This window comes from Ostrea edulis, chromosome 5, assembly GCF_947568905.1.
Source record: "Ostrea edulis chromosome 5, xbOstEdul1.1, whole genome shotgun sequence".
NCBI classification, from domain to species: Eukaryota; Metazoa; Mollusca; class Bivalvia; order Ostreida; family Ostreidae; genus Ostrea; species Ostrea edulis.
This window is the reverse complement of record NC_079168.1, coordinates 31,203,084-31,225,731: the sequence shown is the minus strand read 5'-3', so window position 1 is coordinate 31,225,731 and position 22,648 is coordinate 31,203,084. Positions and strand designations below refer to the sequence as shown.

The 22,648-nt window shown below is 33.4% G+C and overlaps 1 protein-coding gene across 10 annotated transcripts in view; it reads left to right on the top strand.

Moving 5' to 3' along the window:
• LOC125649376 (regulator of G-protein signaling 7-like) overlaps positions 1-21,909 on the top strand; it is an 86,116-nt gene extending 64,207 nt beyond the window's left edge. For 5 of the 10 annotated variants that reach the window (XM_048876883.2, XM_048876881.2, XM_056165768.1 and 2 more), the window contains 8 exons: positions 557-643; positions 2,296-2,357; positions 3,865-3,978; positions 5,385-5,516; positions 7,345-7,419; positions 8,926-9,040; positions 9,631-9,723; positions 14,781-21,909. In XM_048876883.2, the coding sequence (XP_048732840.1) occupies positions 557-643; positions 2,296-2,357; positions 3,865-3,978; positions 5,385-5,516; positions 7,345-7,419; positions 8,926-9,040; positions 9,631-9,723; positions 14,781-14,852 (750 nt within the window). In that variant the 3' untranslated portion in view covers positions 14,853-21,909. The remainder of the gene's footprint in view (positions 1-556; positions 644-2,295; positions 2,358-3,864; positions 3,979-5,384; positions 5,517-7,344; positions 7,420-8,925; positions 9,041-9,630; positions 9,724-14,780) is intronic. The other 5 variants (XM_048876887.2, XM_048876886.2, XR_008803170.1 and 2 more) reach the window with 4 other exon arrangements.
• Positions 21,910-22,648: the final 739 nt, after the last annotated feature.

The following is a 22,648-nucleotide window of genomic DNA, read 5'->3' as shown; positions in this document are numbered from 1 at the left end:
ACTTGTTACTGCCAATTAGGTTGTGCACTTTTAGTTCATTAATTATCACATAATTAATAATTAATCATAAATTATCAGGCAATATATAATTGCTAGCTGATCCTTCTGGAATGCAAACTTTCAAACTGCTTTTTTCTTTATCTGACACTCGTTTTGAAAAAAAAAAAATGATTGAAAACATTTTGCATTTGATGATTTTTTGTCTTTTGAATCTTATAGTATCTCTTGTCTCGGAATCTCTTGATCTGTGTAAATAGGCCTCCTTTTGAGGTCAAGACTTTTTAAACTATCCACATGTGCTAGCTTACATTATATGCATGTACAGAATGATTTAATTGTAGTGGATATGTATGGTCAGGTGTAGGGCTATGAAAGCCATTATCTCAAAGGAAAGAAGCAATTAAATCTTGCAAAATATTTAGCCCATCGAGACCCAAGGTTTTCTAGATAAAGTAGGTAACTAAGTTCAAGATTCAGAAGTTCATCAGCACTTTTAGTGTTGTATGTTCCCATATTGCTGGTAAGGTTTGAACTATATGTATTTTTGTTCTCGCAGCCAAATTACGCAGTGCCTGGGGGTAGGCTGAGTCCTAGTATATCCGAGGCTGAATTATGTAACCCGTGTGACAATATACGACACGATGTGAGTAAAGGATTTTATCCGCTGTCTACTTTCATTTTCAGGAGATAGCATTTGTATTAAGTTAATGGTATAATTTGTCAGTTGTTAAATTTTTATGCCCCCGGAATTAAAGATTTGGGGGCATATAGTCTTTGGCCTAGCTGTCTGTCTGTGGCAAATTTTTTTAACTTTAGTCATATCTTTTACACGATAAGAGGTAAAGCTTTCATATCTGGTATGTTTATTCCTTGTGGCAAGATCTTTCTATTGACACCAAAATCTTTGCGCAGCTCAGTTAAGGCTATCCGAGAAAAATCACAGTGTTGTTATAAATGTACCTCTGTGCACTTCGCATCATATGACGTCACAATGAAAAAGTACGTCACAGCATACATGTTCTGATAGTTGTATCGGAGGGAAAGTGTCATAATATTTTGTCGTTATTTACTACTGTTATCAAGTGATAAGCTGTATAAGTGAAAACATATCTTGTCAAATGATTATATATATTATTCCTTTATGATATCAAATCATTCTCCATCTTTAATATATAGTATACATGAAGGTGATGTTCATATTATATTGTGACCTTGAAATCACCCCTAATCTGAATGACTGATGCGTTTAAAAATTCCCTCATGTACATAAATAATCTCATACTACGGAAACGGTGGCAAAGTTCAGGTTCATCTGCTATGAAAAACAATATGAATTTTTCTGATATATAATCTAGAAAAGTGCGGGGAGCAATTTCTCTCTTGTATATTAACGGTTTGATATATATAAGAATGTGGACAACCCCGGTAATTCGCTGATGACTGTTGATATGTTGTTAAATTACAGCATGGTTAGTTTAAGTATGTATTTGCTCCCAACACTTTTCATGTTAAGGATTTTCATATTTTTTTCTGAGTATATCAATAAAAATTCAGCTGGTTACTCGCATGAACCTGAACTTTTGTTCACAAGTAGGGCCTCTTGCTGATTTCCAAAAATAAAGTGTTAAGTGATATTCAACTGACGTCATGGGAAATTACCATGAGGGGAATTTACGGTAGCTCAGTCACAGTCAACATATGGGTGGTATTGTTTTGGTGTTTAACCGTAACAAATGTAATGATACCTGTGAATTTGAGGTGCAATTTCACCCCATGATTATTGTGCATTTTACTATGGAAGCCCTTAACCTAGTTGCGTGACTTTATGACCTTAACATTGAGCTTTGACCTAGTTCTACTTTGTTGTAATCCAGGGGCATCAGTGTTTCACAAACATGTTTTTTTTTTGGCAGAATAAATACGGGTATTTCTTAATCAATAGTAATGTATAGTAAATGATGAAGTCTTACTTTTTATACTAATTCCAAAGACGACAAACTGCTGCAGTATACAGTCAGAAATGTCTCATCCAGATGTGGTTTAATCTGTAATGTATGCAAGTTCAGAATTTTAATTATGTTGTACATGTAAATTGAACTCTTTAATCCAGATGATGAGGTCAAATCCAAAGAGGTTTTCTGGAATAAGGCAATTCCAAATTCAACAATTTTTGACTGTATTCCTTGACATCATGTTTGTATTCTTGCAGACATTTTGGACTTCTCCATGTGCTTGTAAACCTTCTGATTATGGATGTTGTTATGTGATCTTAATAAGAATTTCTTTCAATTTTAGATAAGTCTATTAAGAAAGAAACTAGAAAAAAGAAGAGTTAAAATATCAAAAGTTACAGAGAGGTAGGGAGATTCTGGTAGTAATGATTAATTATCTGTACAAAAATTACAGAGAAGTAGGGAAATTCTGGTACATGTAGTAATGATTAATTATCTGTACAAAAGTTACAGAGAGGTAGGGAGATTCTGGTAGTAATGATTAATTATCTGTACAAAAGTTACAGAGAGGTAGGGAGATTCTGGTAGTAATGATTAATTATCTGTACAAAAGTTACAGAGAGGTAGGGGGATTTTGGTAGTAATGATTAATTATATGTACAAAAGTTACAGAGAGGTAGGGAGATTCTGGTAGTAATGATTAATTATCTGTACAAAAGTTACAGAGAGGTAGGGGGATTTTGGTAGTAATGATTAATTATATGTACAAAAGTTACAGAGAGGTAGGGAGATTCTGGTAGTAATGATTAATTATCTGTACAAAAGTTACACAGAGGTAGGGAGATTCTGGTAGTAATGATTAATTATCAATACAAAAGTTACACAGAGGTAGGGAGATTCTGGTAGTAATGATTAATTATCAATACAAAAGTTACGGAGAGGTAGGGAGATTCTGGTGGTAATGATTAATTATCTGTACAAAAGTTACACAGAGGTAGGGAGATTCTGGTAGTAATGATTAATTATCAATACAAAAGTTACACAGAGGTAGGGAGATTCTGGTGGTAATGATTAATTATCGATCTGTACAAAAGTTACAGGGGTAGGGAGATTCTGGTAGTTGATTAATGATTAATTATCAGTACAAAAGTTACAGAGGTAAGGTAGCTGCAGAACTGTAACTCTCTGAAAAAATATTGTGAAAAAATATTGTGACAATATTTTTTCAGAGAGCTACAGTTCTGCAGCTAAACATTACCCCAAAATAGAAATTAATCCTTCAAAAACATCTTTTTATTGGACACAGGTGCATTTCATGTGTTGATGACAGATTTACATTGTTTGATTAAATAATAGAAAATCCCTCATAAACACAGCACAGTCCAACTTCATACTTTGGGTATTTTATGACATTAAATAAAGTTACAGAATAATTACACAAGATCTATGTTGTGTTGTTCAGGGATTTCTTTTCAGCATATACTCTCATTCTATGGCTAAGTGGTACAGTTTCATGAAAATTTTATGCCCCCCCCCCCCCCAAGATTGGGAGGGGGGCAGTGTTTGGTCTCTTTAAGGATTTTGTCTGCAGTTTTGACCTTTGTGATTAGTTTTGGACTATGTAAGATGGAAACTTCATGTATATGAACAAGCCCACACATGAGGATGATAGTGTTTTGCAAAGACAACTTGTTTACAGGGGCAACACAAACACATCCTGTTTACAGGTCAAGGTTGTATTTCACAAACACACCCTATATACAGTCTAAGATCTTAGCAACATAGTATATCACAAACACACTTTACAGGGAAAAGAAATTTAGAAAATCTGTATTTAAAAGTGTTTTCTGTCTTCTAAAACTGTAAGCTGGTAATTATAAAAAAACAAATGTAAGTTGATTTTCTTTTGTAGTTATTTAGCGTATTATGAGCAGTTTGCTGAATATGATGCTTTTATTACGGCTCCTGACCCGGCCAATCCCTGGATCTCAGACAGCACAGACTTCTGGGAGCAGGAAAAAACCCTGTAAGTAAACCAATATAAAATGTACCAGAAATATTGAAAAGATTCAGCAAAGAAAGATTTTAAAGCTGACACCTGAATTGAAATCTTAGCTTTGGCCTTCCTAATCCAAGTTTCTTGGTGTGTAAGCTGTCAAGTGCAACTGGACTTGGCAAAAAGCACCCTTTGGTTAAGGATAGTTTTTCATATGAAAAGTCATTCCTCCTTCAAAGAGGAGATAATTAAGAAAAGTGAAAGTGGGGTTTAATGGGGATGTTTAAAAAATATTTTCGAAAACCCATTGAATTACAAAAGCCAAAACTTGCATCAAAGCTTCACCGCTTCCTGACATCATGTTTACGAAGGGAAATCAGTTTTAGGAAACATGTATTAGTGTGTAACTACTATTTCAACATGGAAATTACTGAATTTCAAAGAAAGTTTGAATTTCAGGGCTCTACAACTGGTTATTATCAGACCTAGTCTGGGAATCTACGGGGAAAATATTTTTTTGACAATGGACAATTTTGGATAAATGATATGCATGCATCGCCCTGTATACAGTGTAGATTCTCTTCTTTTGCAAACCTTGACACTCAGACACACCCCTCCAATGGGCAGGGCAGAGTTACGAGGGCCCAGTAAGATGACTTCAAGAATTAGTCTACAATCAACAAAATAATTGGATCGATTGATTTTATATTGTTTAACATCCCTTTTGAGAATTTTTCACTCATATGGAGACGTCACCATTGCCAGTGAAGGGCTGCATAATTTAGGCCTATGCTTGGCGCTTACAGCCTTTGAGCATCGTACACATATGACTTAATTGGGGCCTCGGGTTTTTATGGTCTCATCCGAAGGACTGCCCCATTTAGTCGCCTCTTACGACAAGCAAGGGGTACTGAGGACCTATTCTAACCCGGATCCCCACGGGACTGTAATTGGTGAAAATAAAAATGAGTAAAGTGACTGAGCATTACTTTGCTCTACTACAGACATGGTATATAGGTAAAATTATAACGTATCTTTAACATGTGATAGAATTTTCATTTTAATCATATGTAAAATCATATGTATAAAGTATGATTTTATTATCATATGGGGAACATAATTATGTTTTTAAAAATATGTGGAGCATACATTTGTATGTTTGAAACATGTAGACCATTCTGCAAACTTCAAACAGAAACATTGGAAATGTGAATAATGTGTCATGAACATTTTCATCTTCTGAATTGCTTCTTCGCAGCAGACAAACTGTGTGGATATGTATGATAAGCAAGAAGGCCTCCACTGCAATTATGAAAATCATGTTCACTGGATAAAGATTATTGGTGCCCGAGCAGGGGTCTATGGCTCAAATTATTTCTCTCTCTGCATTGATTATCTAGAACATAGCATGCATTCATATGTTGTTTTTAATATAGAAATCCACGAGATATTCCACAGCGAAGAGTAAAGCGATGGGCGTTTAATATAGACGAACTTCTCCAAGACCCCGCGGGAAAGGATCAATTTAGTAAATTTTTAGACAAGGAATTTAGTGGGGAAAATCTAAAGTAAGTGTAATGATATTGAGATTTTAATTCTTTCATGTATGATATATATTGCACTAACTCACAGGTTGAACATGATAGATGGAATGCATATATGTAATAGATTGTAAACAGGTGACTCTTGATTGTTCGAACTTCCATCTCTCAAAATGAAATCATGGTCCCGATTTTTCTCTCTATATAACTAAACAAATCTACTCTTCATCTGTTGTATGTTCGATGTAGGTCTAATAGAAATATTACATGATGATTTGTATTAGAATGTAAATTTTAAGTGATATTTTTTATGCTCTCTGAAAATTTTCGGGGAGCATGTGGTCACTGTCGTGTCTTTCCATCCTTCTGAGTTCATATCATCATCAGAAATTGATCATACAAATAAGTAATAGGCAAAGCGCTTCCAGACAAAGGTCATTCAAGGTCATTTTGCAAAGGTTAAGGTCACTCAAGATATACTTTACCTACCTACCTATCCTCTTCGTGCCCATTGGCACATAAGGCTGATACCAGATCCCTCCATTTGTTTCTATCCAAAGCCATCTTTTCTATTTCCTTCCACGTTTTTCCCATCTTCTTTATATCACTTTACAATTGAAAAAAAAAATTCATTTCAACAATATTTCAATAGTTATCGATTATTGTGTGTACATGTATGACTTTCAGACAAAGGTCACTCAGAATATATACTTTATAATTTTGAAAAACTCATTTCAACAATATTTTAACAGTAATTGATCATTGTCCAAATGACTTTTGGACAAAGATCATCAAGGTCATTTTGTCAAGGTGTTTCAGAATATATTCCTTATAGATGAAAAAAAAATTGATTTCAAAAATGTTTCAACAGCTATTGATTATATATCAATATTATTAATGGGTGTCCGAGTAGCACAGAGGTAGCGCTCTCGCTTCTCACCGCTGCGACCCGAGTTCGATCCCTGTGATCAGCAGTGGTTGTATGTGAGAGGGTATGGCAGTCGCCTGCTTGGACACGTGGGTTTCCTCTGGGTACTCCGGTTTCCTTCCACATAAATGACCCCCTAGTGCAAATCTCCGTGCATCAAAGGACCCCATTGGAAATAAGCTTTTGAGCTTTCATGGGTTATCCTTGGTATCTATGTATGTTTGTATGTATGTATATACCGAATAAACATTTATTTATTTATTTATTACACAAACATTTATTGTTCAAATGACTTTAGGACAAAAAAAAGTTCCTTTTTTCAATAGTTTTTGAACAAATATTGATCATATATCACAAACAAGTAATAGACAAATGGTTTTCAGAAAAAGATCACTCAAGGTCATTTTGTAACGGTCAAGATCACTCAGAACATATACCTTATTTATGAAAAAAAAATTAACAGTTATTGGTCATTGTGCGAGTCATTCGTAATATGAAGAAGTTCATTGGTTGAAAACAGTTTGGAGAGCATTCATCAGTTTTACAGAGTGATATTCTAGTTTTAGAATGTCCATCAGTTTTACAGTGATATTCTAGTTTTAGAATGTCCATCAGTTTTACAGTGATATTCTAGTTTTAGAATGTCCATCAGTTTAACAGACTGATATTCTAGTTTTAGAATGTCCATCAGTTTTACAGTGATATTCTAGTTTTAGAATGTCCATCAGTTTAACAGACTGATATTCTAGTTTTAGAATGTCCATCAGTTTTACAGTGATATTCTAGTTTTAGAATGTCCATCAGTTTTACAGTGATATTCTAGTTTTAGAATGTCCATCAGTTTTACAGTGATATTCTAGATTTAGAATGCAAGTTCATGTGATTAAGTTTTGTGGGAATCATCTAATCTATCAATATCTCTAACAGATTTTGGTTGGCTTGTAAAGAATTGAAAGGTTTACCTATCAGGGAAGTCCATCGCAAAGTACATGAAATATTTACGTAAGTATTTCAAATGTAAGGTAACCATGCAGTTTAACATGAAGTGATGACTAAAATTGATTCTAGAATTATTTTGTTGTCATTATTGTTGGAAAGTAATTTCATTTGCCAACATTTTTGTATGACTTGTCCTTTTGTAAAGTAACATTGCAAGGTTTTTGATGCTTTTTTCTTTAAAATTGCATAACTAACAGAAAGAGTAATGACAAAATTTGTTATGCTTTTATGCATTTTTTCAAGTTAATGTTGCTGAAAAAATTTGTAGATTCTGCAAAAATTTATGTAGTTGTAATGTAATATCTATATACATAAAAATTGATATACAGTTATTGACTGGGTTTGAGGACAAGAGCTGTTTTGTTTGACCCGAGAACGGGTCTGTTGCCCAAAGTCGTAGGCTGAGAGCAACAGATTTATTCGAGGGTCAAACAAAACAGCTGTTGTCCGAGGACACAGTCTATAACTGTTTTGTTATACACTTTCAATTTTTAGGATGTTTTACTAGATACACATGGTTTGTTGACTTTGAACTTTTAAGCATGACAGAGGGATTGTATACATCCCGCTCGTGCCGGTAAGTGAGAAAGTTTCCCAGTTTACTTTCGGAAGGTCGGTGGTCTCTTCCCAGTTACATTGTATCTTGGTTCTCTCTTCCACCAATAAAAACTGGGTGCCACCAGATAACTGAAAAATTGTTGAGTGTGGCGGAAAACATCAATCAATCAATCAATCAACACATCCACTAGTTTAAAAGAAAACCTACCTAATATCCTAATTAATAATCAATAATTACATTTTTTGTGTTTCAGTTCTGCGTTCCATCTCATAAATTTTGTATTTTATCATCAGTGAACCTCGCCAATTCGTAAACAAAGCAGCAGACCGAGAACCACGCTACTTACATAGCCAATAGAAATAAAGCAGACTATTGCCCAGTCAACAGTTCGTAAACTGTTGAACGGTCATTAGACCACGAGCGTGAGAGTTGGTTTAACAGTAAAAATGTTACTTCTAAATCGTATTAGTTTTATATAAGAAGTCTTTTAGGTGTATAACAAACAGTAATATTTCTTGTTAACTAATGTTGCTGGTTAAATTAAAAAGAAACAAATGGTGGGTTGGGGGGGGGGGGGGGGGTAAGAAAAATCTCTACAACTGCTCTATAAGACTACCAAGTTTCTTCATCTCCTAAATAGGAATTTGACATTTCATGTACTAGAATTTCTTTATCCGCTAAAGAGGTGCTTAACATCACTAAGAGTCCTTTATCTGCAGAAAAGGTGTTAACAGCACTAAAATCGAGGTAAAGGAGTTATCAGCACTAAAATTGAGGTAACAGATGTTATGTGTCTTCATTATTCCTGCATGAAATGTCCGGAGTGGTAATTGTGCGGCTTTTAGCTATTTTGAATCATTGAGGGATAGACTGGTCCATCAGTAGACAATTAGATTTACATAATTGACGAGTAAGTCAGGAGTAGATTTAATCAGCGTGGTTTATTTTAGGGAATTTCTGGCACCTGGTGCACACAATCCAGTCAATGTAGACGGGACTATCACAGAACTTGTCAGGAACCGGATGGAGGTTAACCCGACAAGATATGTTTTTGATGAAGCTCAGGTACAGTGCAGAAAATTAATTAAAGAAATCACTTCCCAATCCTTCACTTAATAAGCAATCCACCACCTGATTGCTACATGGGACAGGAATTGGTTCATTCATTTGTCAGAATGATTTTGTTGGTGTAAAATATGCAATTAAAAGTTAATTCGGTCTTTTGTGTATTATTTTTAGCATACTGCAAAATAGGATTTATCTCAAAGTGTTAACAGAAAAATGTTAAGAAAATCATGTAAGCTTTGTAAAATGAATCAAGTTTTTATCTTGAAATATTTACATTCTAGAGCCTATGATACTGTAAACCAAATTTTATGCGCGTGCGAGAAATTTTAGCAAGGTTCACGATATCCTCATCGTCACAAATATTTCTTGCAGTAAAACAGTCCTTTAATGTATCTTGTATTTGTTTAAGATAATTTTGGTTGCAAAAATCAAATTAAATGGCTGTAAACCAGTTTATCACTGGTGAATAGCAAACTAAAGTCATCGTGAATAGAAGTTGGTTTACAGTATTCTATAAATTTTGTTGTTTCTTCTGAACGCCTTTTGCTTATTAATTTTTCTTCTCTCTCTCTCTCTCGCAATTCCAGGACCATATATTCAAATTAATGAAGAGCGACAGCTACAGTCGATACCTACGATCTGACCAATATAAGGAATTCCTAAGTGGCACGCGGAAAAAAGTAAGACTATTGCCTGCCATTGCAAGCAACTTCTCAGCATTCAAACACTCATGAGTCCGTGTGTTTGGTGTACCCCGTGCCTGCTGATATAGACCGTTGTGGTACAGTTTGTGCCTTTTTTTATTTGCCGGTACGGCAAATTGTTCAGTATTGTGGTTTTTACATTATTATCATTAACAGATTGGAATCATGAGAGACAAAATGCGATGTGGTGGGTAATTTTTGCCTTACACTAAGTGTATGTTATATTGTGGTTTTACAAATACTTTTAAAATAAAATAGCCTGTTTTGAACTGCAAAATGGTGAAATTCATTAACACCCCCCACCCCACCCCACCCCCCCAAAGCAAAGATCTTAAAGAAGACAAAAATATAGTCTGAACAAGTTTAATTGCTTGAGTTGTGACCAAATACCATAAACTGATGATGTGAAAAATTCAATGCATATACACTGAACAATTAATCATGTCTGCATATGAACAGGTACATAGCATTATTTCCTTATCTTTACCTGATCAACCACATGCTTAGTATTTAATGCAATTTTAATTTTAAATTTAATGCAAGTTTAGCAGTTGCTCACAAAAAGAGACTATAGTATTTTTTTTAAGGAATTTTCTCTAATCATTTTGATATAATTGTTTGGCCTTTTTTATCTCACCTGAGCCAAAGGCTCACAAATGAGCTTTTCTGATAAAAATTTGTCCGTTGTCTGTCGGCGTCATTGTTGTAAACTTTTCACATTTTCTTCTACTTCTCCAGAACCACTGGAGAACCACATTTCAACCAAACTTGGCACAAAGCATCCTTGGGTGAAGGGCTTTCAAGTTTGTTCAAACAAGGGTCTTGTCCCCTTAAAAGGGGAGATAATAAAAAAAATATGCAAAATTAAGGTAGGGTCATTTAAAAATCTTCTTCTTAAGAACCACTGTGCCAGAGGAGCTAAGATTTACATGAAAGCTTCCTAACATAGTGCAGATTCAAGTTTGTTCAAATCATGGCCCCCGGGGGGTAGGTTGGGGCCACAATAGGGGGATCAAAGTTTTACATACAAATATATAGGGAAAATCTTTAAAAATCTTCTTCTCAAGAACCATTGGGCCAAAGAAGTTGACATTTACATGAAAGCTTTCTGACATAGTGCAGATTCAAGTTTGTAAAAATCTTGTCCTCCAGGGGTAGGTTGGGACCACAATAGGGACTAACGTTTTACATGCAAATGTATATGGAAAGTCTTCAGATTTGGGCCAAGGTGACTCAAGTGAGCAATGTGGCCCATGGTCCTCTTTTTTTCTTTCTTTTTTGTTTTTTTTTGGTTTTGGGGTGTTTTTTTTATATAAAGGCAAGCATTTTGTAAAAATTCAAGACTAAAAAACTTTAAAATTGTGTGACTTTTAACTAAATGTGTATTAAGGAAATTGGTATCATTATTTTCTAGAGGAACAGTTTTGTATATATTTTCATAAGAGGCATGAAATTTTATTTTTAATAAGTGAGAAAGATCACTACCAGGTGATGTAAATTAAAGACATTCAAAGTGTGGATAGAGGGGGGGGGGGGGTAAAAGCAATTACAAAAATGATGGTTTTCTAATAAATATGACAGAAACTGATAAAACGAATGCCCAACAATACTACATGTATAAAACAAGGACTCTATATGATGACTGGCTCTGGGCCCATGTAGAACTCAAAATTATAAAAGTTTAAAGAAAATCTAAATATTCCTTAAATTTCATAACAGAGATCATGTCTTATGCAGTTGCACATAAATTGTCTCTGATATCTCATATATCTATTGCCCCTTTAAGTGTAATATAATTCGAAATTCCATCTATATAAACTTGATATAGTTTTTTTTATCTTGATTTTTGTGTTTTCGAAGGACCATTAAAAGACTAATCAAATCTTTTGTTAGCATGAGTGTGGGATAGGAAAATTCTACCAAGGAGAGAGACTTACTGACTACAACAAGGACTAGCCGTAGTCTCGCTCCCAGGCTTGTATCTCCGGATCCCACACGAGTAAATAAAAAATGGATTATTTTCCTCATATCTTATCCATAATTTAGTTCATTAATTTAGGAGCTTTATAAAAAAAATTTAAATTAACAAAATCATCATTTAAACTGAAATGCAAAAATTAATTAGACAGTCAAAAAGAGCATACTGTAAAATGGTTTATACTTAAAATTGTAAACTAAAATCTCAAGACTTAATCCTCCCCCACCCAGAAAGCAACATCAAATTGAAATTTGGAGAAAACAACACAAAATATTTTCTGTTTACACCAATACCGTAGATTATAGGTGATGCTGTTACCAGTGACATCGTAGCAGTGCAAGACAGAAAAATCTCACATGGCTGTCTCACATGAGTAACGTCAGTCTCGCTCTGTGAGGATTATAAAGAACACTTATTTATACACAAGTCGTTTACAGAACTAATCTTTTTATAGCAGTTCAGAGACAGTTTGACACATTCTAAGCAGGGAACCACAGCTATCAGAAATATATTTTAATATTCATCCATATACTTAATACATCTGTTTTATAACAAGTTAGTAACGAGTTTTGATTTATTGTTAACATGTCCTTATGTTGTTGTTTTTCATCAGTTGCCTGTGTTGTAATTCATACTGTTGTGTTAAATTTTTCTTTTTTTTTTTTTTTATCATTTCAAAATGTTAAGGGGGAAAATACTGTTTACAAAATTCCTTCTTTAATAAGTTTTTATAGCATTTATGTAGCCAGAAAGAATGATCAATATATATATTTGTTATAGTGGAATATCTCTCTTAACAGGTATAGGTTTTCATTTTTTAAATTAATAGAAGTTTACTTAAGGCAATTATGTACAAGGATGCTAGTTTCATTTTTTAATCATTTGTCTTCTCTTACATTTGTCCATATTATTTATTTATTTATTTATTTTTTTATTTTTTTTTATACAATATGTGATTGCTATTTGATATTATGCAAGACTTGTTTGATATTTCGAGATTTCCCTATTAATTTTTGTTCTCCTACTATTTGAATTAAAATAGCAATTCATGTTTGAGGATGGATTCTTCTCGTATATTTTACAGTGGTGGATCCAGAAGGGGGGGGGGGGCGGTGGCAGGGATCGGAAACCCTCTCCTCCTTTTGTCAGAAAATTTAGCTTTAGAAAGGTAAAAATAATGCATTTTGAGGGTGGAACCCCATTTAAAAACCAAAATTAGTGGTAGAAACCCCAACCCCAACCCCCCTTCAAAAATTTCTGGATCCGCCCCTATATTGGACATATTGGGTTGTTATACTTTACATGCAAACCATTCGAAAACAATGAGTGTCCCAGATCATGTTTTTGTGTCAATGTTTGTTCAAGGTTGCGACCTTGAAATTCTGTTAGAGCAGACATCAGTTATATTTACTTGTCACAGTGGCTTATTTAATGCATAAACTGTCTATGAACTTATTTTTGTCTTTTTGCAAATCATATCCAAAAAATACTAACAAGACTGAATTTCCTTAAGCATCTGTGAAAATGATTTCCAATTATTTAGGGGTAGTTATGACATCTGAAATGGCTTTCGGACAGGTAGCTTGTTCAAAATATGCAAATTTTCTACAATTCAAAATGAAATTCATATGTTTGTACTCTACTTTCAAGACTCTGTTGCACAAAAGTTCATTAATTTAATGAGATGTCATCTAGTTAATGCTTTATAAATATAAGGGTTAATGGCAAGTCAAATGTCAGTTAAAATCAAACATTACCTTTGAAGAGGTTAGCACTGGAGACAAAACTGGCTACCTTTAATTTTTTCAATTGTCTGAGGAATAATGTGATATGTGTATTACATGTACTTAATATACAGCTCATCCCACCAAAAATATAGTCCGGCCCGCATAATTCAAATTCTCCAGACCCCATTCAACATTTGTAATCAAGAAAGAAAAGCGTGCCACCATCATCCAAATGTTTCAAAACGGAAGAAAATACATGTTCATATAGTGCTTATAACCTTCTTTGTTTGAATTAAGGTAAGAATCCATCCTTAGATATACAGCTACACAGAAGAAATCAGTTGATGTATATGTACTTATATATTAGCAGAGTTAAAAATATGTGCCAAAACGGAAAGAAAAAAAATAAACAGTCAAACCTCGTTATCTCGAACTCCATGGGACCGAGAAAAAACTTCAAGATGTTAGAGGATTTGAGATATCAAGAGGAAAATACTTAAAGAATAAGTGGTTGGGACTTCCGAATCACTTGGACATATCCATGGTATTTGAGATATCGGTGTTCGAGACACCGAAGTTTAACTGTAGTTAAATTCAGATGCAGCTGTATTTTGACAAAAATATTTTCCATTGATTAACATTATTACCAAAAGAATTTTGAAATAGTAAAAAATTTAATTTATGTTTTGCACTCATTAATTTTCCATATTAAAGTCAAATGATGAAATTTTCCATATTGAATATATTCTCTTCCTTAATATGAAACTTTTGAAAATCAAACAGTTATGCTGGAAGAATTGTTTATGAATTGTTTTGGTACTAGATATAAACAAGCTTGCATGAATATTGTCATGGAAAAGAATATATCTGCTGTGATACAGGTACCTTTCAGTTTGATTGTTATAAATACATCTTGATTTTACTCTAGTGTGTGCTTTTGTTTTTATTTACATATATATTAACATGGTCTGGAAAGACAACCCTATGCTACTTATTACAGATATTGAAATTACAATCGATTTTTTATTGAATATTTATGTATATATATATGTCTCTCCCCAATCATTTGCCAGACCAATATTTTAAAATTTTGGTTTCTTTTTGTTCATGTGATGTTTGGAAAGGAAAAACAGATGAAAACAAACATCTATTTAATAAAGATTAATGAATAGCCAAGAGGTCTCCGTTGCGTTTACCACAGATGTGTTGATGCTACAGTCAATTGAATGTGTTTAGATTAGAATGCAGGCTGTATAGAATAGATGCATAGAACTAAATTTGTATTTTGGGTTAATTATATGTATTGTTTAATTTTTTTCAATCTGCAGCTTGTTCGTATGAAGGTCGGTTTTTATTTTCGTTCTAGATGTGCTGTTAACTACCACAGTGTATCATTATAATGCTAAACCTAATGTTGTCATATAGCTATGCATAGCTTCAAAAATTGACAAAGTTTGTCATATTTGAGCCTCATATCTATACAAGAGAGTGTGTACCTTTCACATCTATAACTATTCTTTAGTAGGAGATTTTTTCTTTTTTACCCTTTCTCAAACTTTTAAATTCTTGCTGTCATTTGCATTCATATCTAAAACCAGATATTAAATATACATGTACACTATGTACAAATTACGATATTCATAAAGAACTAGGACCATTTAACAGCCTAATTTGGCCCAAATTCTGATCGTATCTTTGAATCACATGACAGAAATTTTTGTATAGATTTGATATTATACTGCAAAATATTCAAAACTTGTTTGTAATTCTAAGTATGAATCATAAGTGTGTTGTGTAGAATTTCACAAATACATACCTGTCCACCCACATGTCTAGACCACTATGAATTTCAGATGGGTTAATTATCGTAATATGAAATTCCCAATACGCTCATGCACTATTAGTTACCACAGAAACTTTCTCTTAGAATAAAGTAGAGTGAGTGTGTGTTAATCATGAAAATGGAAAGGAACTTGATAGAATCCTTAAAATCTTTTGGATATTATTCAGGAGTGGATTACTTTTTAAGTGTTGCTCTTGTATAAGAATTTATCCCTGTGTTTTATATTCATATTTCTTTTTTTGTGCGGCCAAGATCGAAAATGGGTGTAGTTTATATTGTTTTTGTATTTCTTTGTCCGCAGTTTAACTTTTATTATAACTTTTGAAATGTGTATACAAGATAATTGCACCCCATCGTACATGATGAACTGAAGGTGAAAAGCTATGTGATTGATAAAAATTTAGGATTAAAGTAATTTTCCAATTGACCACAATTAAACTTGGCCACGCAAAAGTTACAATTACAATTAGTAATTCGAGCTTCAAGATTGGAGCTCCCTGCTGTTTTCTTCAACAGACTGTAATCTTTTTCCAAGTCAAGCTGGCTTCGTATCTTCTACATTTTCAAGCCCAGTTTCTAACCCTCTTCATGTCATGCTTGGTTGCTTGTCTTAATTTTATGAATTGATCTTTAAACCGTCCCCTAATTTCTTTAAAAATAGAACTTTTTTTCCAAAATACTTTTCAAGAAACAAATAGAACTAGAAATCGTAAACATTAATTGAGGGCAAGCTTGTCTTGTTTTTCTTCATGGAAATTTAAGCAAAATTAATTAAAACTAGATATCATTGTGGTGGAAAGCATCACAAAATGGCCGGCTTTGAGTTATGATGGATTTGCAATCCTAATGTGTAATTTTTCAATAGCTGTAGAAAAAAAATAAAAGACTAGAAAACTGTCAATTATATGAAATTTTCTAACTTCAAGGTCCGTAACTCTTTAAAAATAGGTAAAAAGAAAAAAAGCTCAGCCATTGATATAAGTTCATGTGTAGATCCAAGTTTTCAAACGAAAAAGATCGGTAAACTGTCAAATCCCAAAAAATCTGTTATCTTTCAAAAATGGGTCAAGAAAATCCCAAATCAAACTTTAAATTTTCATTTCAATAGCTTCAGGGATAGCCAGATATAAAAGTTCGGGAAACTGTCACGGTACGAGTCTTTAGTAAACGTCATGACTGTCCCTTTTTCTTGGAAGGATATAATTTATGATGTCGCGCAGGTGTTGCCATATGACAATATTTTAAATTTTGAAGAAGAAAAAACCAATGTAAATATTGTTAAATGAAGTTTTTAGACCATTGTAGTGAGGAATTTGCCACATTGCGAATGAAATTTTGACTCTAAATTAAGGTGTATTATAACTAGGAACGACAACTCGATCTGCATGAGCTTCGGCTTTTCGGTTCATCAATGATGGAGTCTCTATTGCTCAAAGGTTACAACCAAGAAAGTTAAGTTACAGACAAACAAAGAGACGAACACTAGAAGCAATATCTCTCCATCTAGGACAGGGTTGGGAGGATAATTAAAAGAACGTGTTGAAACACTTCAAAGAGCAGTGTAGTAGCAAGTGTCCTGTAGAACAATAACGCCTTTTACATGTAAAGGCAACGCCCACCAGACTGCCAACAGACTGGAATATGCTTGCGTATTGGGTATAATTTGAACTTTTGATCAAACAAATTTTCCATAGTTGTTAAAGATTTGCAATTTGACAGCAAGAACTTTGAATGATATACACTCTTCTAATTCTGCACAAGATTTTGCAAATATATAATCGATGTACTGAAAGAGAATGGTGTTGAGCGTGTTTTAAATGTTTTATATAATTATTTAAGGAGGTAATTTAGTTAGGTATATATAAAGATCGACAAATTTGATTAATATAATCGTAATTTGAAAGTGTTTTTGTATGCTTCCAGTAGTCTGATTAGTAATTAACTACCTTAGGCTTTACTTTCTGCAGACGCAAGGAAATAAGGCTGTCAGCCCCCCCCCCCCCCTCTCTCTCTCTCTCTCTCTCTCTCTCTCTCTCTCTCTCACTCTCTCTCTCTCTCTCTGGTGACATTTTGTAAAAGTTTGAATATATTATTCAGCAGTAAAGTTGTGGCATGAGTGACCTTAATTTGCTTGTCTGCTGTTCTTGTATTTGTTTTGATTATTTTGTCTCAGCTTTTCGTGCGTGCTCGATATGGAAACGCTAACGTTAACCTTAGTTTGATGAGGCGGGAAATTTGAATTATTGAAAATTTAGTATCCCTTGAAAATTTACGATGAAATGAATTTTAACTGAATTGAAGCCTCCAGCTTGCCTTCAGATATATGTGGTTGATTATTTTTTTCAGTGATGTTTTCATTTTCTTGGCTATGACAAAATGTACTTGTTCTTTTCGCTGTATTCACTGTACATGTACGTGTTTCCACTTTTTTGATTGACATTAATACTAAATATGATGGAATGATTAACTTCTTACAAGGCCTTTTACTAACCAATCTGTGTGACGAGGATAGCGGATGCCTTTACGATTATATCAGGTGCATTTGACACTAGGTTTGTCTTCCTGAATGTATGGTGAGATATTTTTATTGGAGGGGATACCTAATGAGAAAGCTTTCACAGGAAAGACCAAGTACTGTGTCACAAATCTAAATCTTGGCGAGATTTTACTTGCTAACAAAAGTTACACTGATTTCTACATAAATTTAGACTCCAGTTAAAACCAAGCCAAATTTCTATGATGCTTGTGTTTATGTACAAAACATCTAGTACCATTAGTAGGAAACATTCTTCTCTGTGATAATCAAAGGCATTCGCTTCTTCCCGTGACTAACAGTTCTCGTTTTTTAACATTGTGTATTTTTAATTATCCTTTTGTTTCCGACAGACCAGATCCATTATACCAAAGTTACCGAGTTTAAATCTTGGCGGACAGTGAGCTTGCATGGAACTTGTTAATGCACAATTCGACATCCCATCACTCAGCATTCAAAATGGCTTTCCTTTTGTCCAAGAACTTTTTCCCGATTGGCTGTAACTGCTTTGCACATCTTTTTGTGTCTGTCCTTGTTACCCGTATGTTATTCGCTGTATGGTTTTAGGATTTACACTCAGACTTAACTGCTGAATATAAAATTAGATTTGATTAAAAGAAACAAAACAAATCAGGCTGTATGGTACGCCAGCTGAGGAGTATTGTACGTTTAACATGTATATTTCTTTTCATAATTTTCACTCAATTTGTCGTAGTCGATTCTCTGAAATTTTCTCTCTCTTTTTTTTAAAGAAGTGGTTGATAAATTTGGGTGTCTTTTGGAATACTTATAGATTTTTGTTAAAAATGAAGAAATATACTTCTGATGTCACGCTTGTTTACTCAATTACAGAGTCGTAAACGGTTGGAGATAAGAAAAGTGGCCGTTTGACCAGAATGTGATTTCTAAGACGACTGTGTGAATGACTTAAATCGGCTTCCAATTCTCACCGGAAAAGCTCCGGATTTTGTTTAGTTTTTAGTGTACCTGTTAAATATCACGATATTGCTATCAAACAAAAATTGTGTTAAGTCTATGAAGAAATTAATCATATGCAGATGCTTTAGTTTAAATTTCTGTTTCCCACCCAATATTGAATAGATCCATGATCTTCATTATATTCAAGATCGCCAGTTCTTTATGAGAGGTTAGTTATGTCCTAGTGAGTGCATTATATTTTGATCGCTACTTTTGTTTAATTATAGAAAAAGACTGTGATAAGCTCTAACAAAAACCAAATGGATCTTTTAGTGTACTGTGATGTACTGCAGTAAAATTTGACAATAGAAATGAAAAGAAGTCGTCACAGAGCATTTTCAATTTTCACTTGCTATGAATTGATTTTCCTATTTAATTAAAATTTGATATATTTTTGTCGAAACATATCAAAATCTCAGTACTGTAATTGGCATATGGGGTTATATATGACTTGCTAGATTTTTGTATCTTTAGAATTACCAGTCATCTTTGAATTAGCTGTTTATTTTTTCAGATTTAGAAATAGCTGTTACTGTGTTTTGTGGTGCTACCGTAGTAGTCAGTTTGTTCTGGGGCATTCAGAGTGCAATTCTCCATCGCAGAAGTGCACTAATTAATTTATACATTATTCAATCGCGAATTCCGTATATATCTTGGTGACTGAAAAAGTGTTGGCCAAATGTGAGTACATTTGATTAAGTTTTCATGCAGAGTATCGCACTAGTAACTTACCATTGGTACAAACGAAAAGGGGGATATACATTGCACTCCATATAGTGCGATTAAAAGTATTATTCTCTGAAAATTTCAAAATTGCTGCACAACGAATATAGGTCATCTTGTATGTGTCATTGCTAAGGAACATCTTTTGGGACCAAGGGTTTTGCAATAATTACTTTTTATTTAAAGTGAGTTCCTGGGTTTTATTTGTATCAATAACGATATTCAGATTTTTCTCGGTAATTTGAAAAGAAAATATGATTTTCATGGATATCATTTTCTTATGTAGAATTATGTTAGTAGTAGTCAGTCTTTCTCTATTTCCTGAAAAAAAGAAAAACAAACATCTTTATGCAAACCTTTTATGGAATCGTTTAGCAAGTCGTAAGTTGGGCGATTCTTACCTAAATGAAGTATTACTTTTTTCAGCCAAATTTAGTGAATTTATATGAAAGACGGAAAATCAATTTAATGATACCAAAGATATGAAGTGTTGGGTTCTGACACTCGTAATACCAGAGATGAATGGTCACTAAAAACTCCAATGCACGGTATTTTTCTGTGATTTTACATTAAATACTATATTTCATACTAAATATTATAACCATGCATTTAAATTTTCAAAATTATGTATAGTTGCGTTTTTGAATAATTGATAAATATATATATATATATAATTTGTTATTATGTCGAAAGAACATTGCTAGGGATAGAAAAGGGGCCGGGTAAACAAAATGGAAGTTTAAATTTTTTTTAATATCATTTGTATATCTTGAGTGAATTATTCAATCAGATTGCTAAAGTAAAATATCCATTATGAATAATCAATGGCGGTACATGCATCACATTTTTTACCATGACATGGACGATTTTGGTCGTGTCTTTTTTCAAAATTTTTCGTCTTTTTAAACTTTAAACTTTGTCATAACTTTTGAACTATACGATATAGATGCCTTACTTAAAAAACATAAAGTTCATGGTCATTATAAATCACTGGCCAATGTCAAATTCTCACTGACCAAGGTCAAATTTGTCGCAATTAATACTGACTTTTGCACGGTCGGTTTTAAATTAAAATGAGAAGAAGAAAAAACTTCTGAATAAGATATTGTAATCGGTTCAAGTTTTTAAAAAAAACGAATTTTAGAAAATGGATAGAGTATATAAATAAAATTGATTTTTTTTAGATGATGAAAGGTATACGGCCCTGACAGGAGTAGTTGTTATATATCTGTTTAGTTGGTGCTAATGATTGTTTATAGAGAGTTATATTATGAGTGTCAATGTAACTCTTCATCTTGAATACAATGTAGATATTTCTCATTCAAAAGATGGATACAAATGACCAGTGGCCCTTGCTACGTTTTTACAGAATTCCTCGAGGGTGATGTTAGGTCACGTGTCTCAATGTTTTGTACAACATTCATGAAGGGTAGTTAGCTTAGACGTGCAGCATCCATTACACGTATGTTATTAGTGTCCGTGTAACTCGTCTTTGACCATATCATGTTGATAACTGGATGTCTGTATATATCTAATACCTGTATATAAGTGTATATCTAGAAACAGTTGAGTGGGATTCTATATATGTGAATGTATTTAAAGTGAATGTATTTAAAACGTGTATTTTTGCAACGAGTATACAGTTGGTATTGTTACATTGTTTTGAAGAGATTGTCAAGACTACCCATGTTCATCATTGATAATCTCCCTTGTCGGCGGTTCTGTTGGGAAATATTGAATTTCTACAGAAAATGTCCGCTGCCTATTGTGCGAATTTTTTTTATTATTATTATTTTTATTTTTTTTAGAGAAACTAAATAAAAAATTGCAAATTCTTCATAATCCAAAATCGAACAGGTTTTAGTTTTGTATTGTAAGATTTAAGTAGTACATGGCAAATGAATCCAGTTAATGGACTTTTTGTTTAACTTTTTGTGAATTGGTGGTGACGCCTACAGATATTGGAATCCGCAATGACCATGGCGTTCCAGCATCTGTTGTGTGTGTGTCACTGAAATGAAGAAATGTGTACTGCTTGTTGAATTTGTTATCAATCAGAAGGAAACCATGGTTAGATCTAGAGCCAGAGAAATATGTCAACGTGAATGGGTGGAAAAGAATGGAAAGATTTTTTCTTCTTCTCCGAATGGTTGACAGAGCGCATGATGTCAGAAATTAAAAGACTTGAGTCCATTTCATCATCATTTAATAATTTAAGATGGAGAATCCTCTGCATATGATCTTCAAATTATCTGTTCTATTTTTTTCTTTCTAATATACATATGTAACGTTATATTTGTTTGATAATTTATTATTATGGTGATTTTTTCCGGGACGGAGGAGATTACTGTCAGTGATAGCAATAAAGTTACCAATAAGACCTGCCTTGTTCTTTGTTCGCCCGAGGTAGCTGTCAAAATGGATTCCATACTCCACATTTTTATTACGCCCCGCCATAAATTTGGCCAGGGCCTATAGTGTTTGTCATGTCCTTCCGTCTGTCCTCCTGTCACACTTTGCGTTTAGATCAGTTTTGAAGAAACTACTTGTATTCAAAATATTTTTTATCAAACATTATGTGCTGATACATATTGGTGACATCTATTCAACTGCATCAATATATTTTTACCTTGACATTTCCTTTACCTTGACCTCACTTTTCCATATTTGATGTTTAGCTCAATTTCAAAGCAACCTTTGACAATATTTTTATGAAAAGTCTTACACTGATAAAGTCTTACACTGATACATATTAGCGGTAGCTTTTGAACTGGAATTTTTTTTTTACCTTGACCTTCCCTGTGACCTTGACCTCACTATTCCCTATTTGGTGGTTAGCTCAGTTTCAAAGCAATTAATGAAGATTTTTTTTGCCCTTTGAGTGTGTCATGTCCGTTTGTGATATCCATGATCTGCATTTCATGTGAGTATAAATTGAGTTTTTGTTTCTTTTGTTGGAAGTCATTTTGAATAATGATAACCTTTCTATTGATAGCTAGGAAACATTTAACCAATGTAAAATGCTTTATTGCAATTTTCTTAGAATTTGGTAACTTGAATAATTTAAAAGAGTAAAATGAATGGATGATACTTTAGTCAAAAAGTTTAAAAATTAGAAA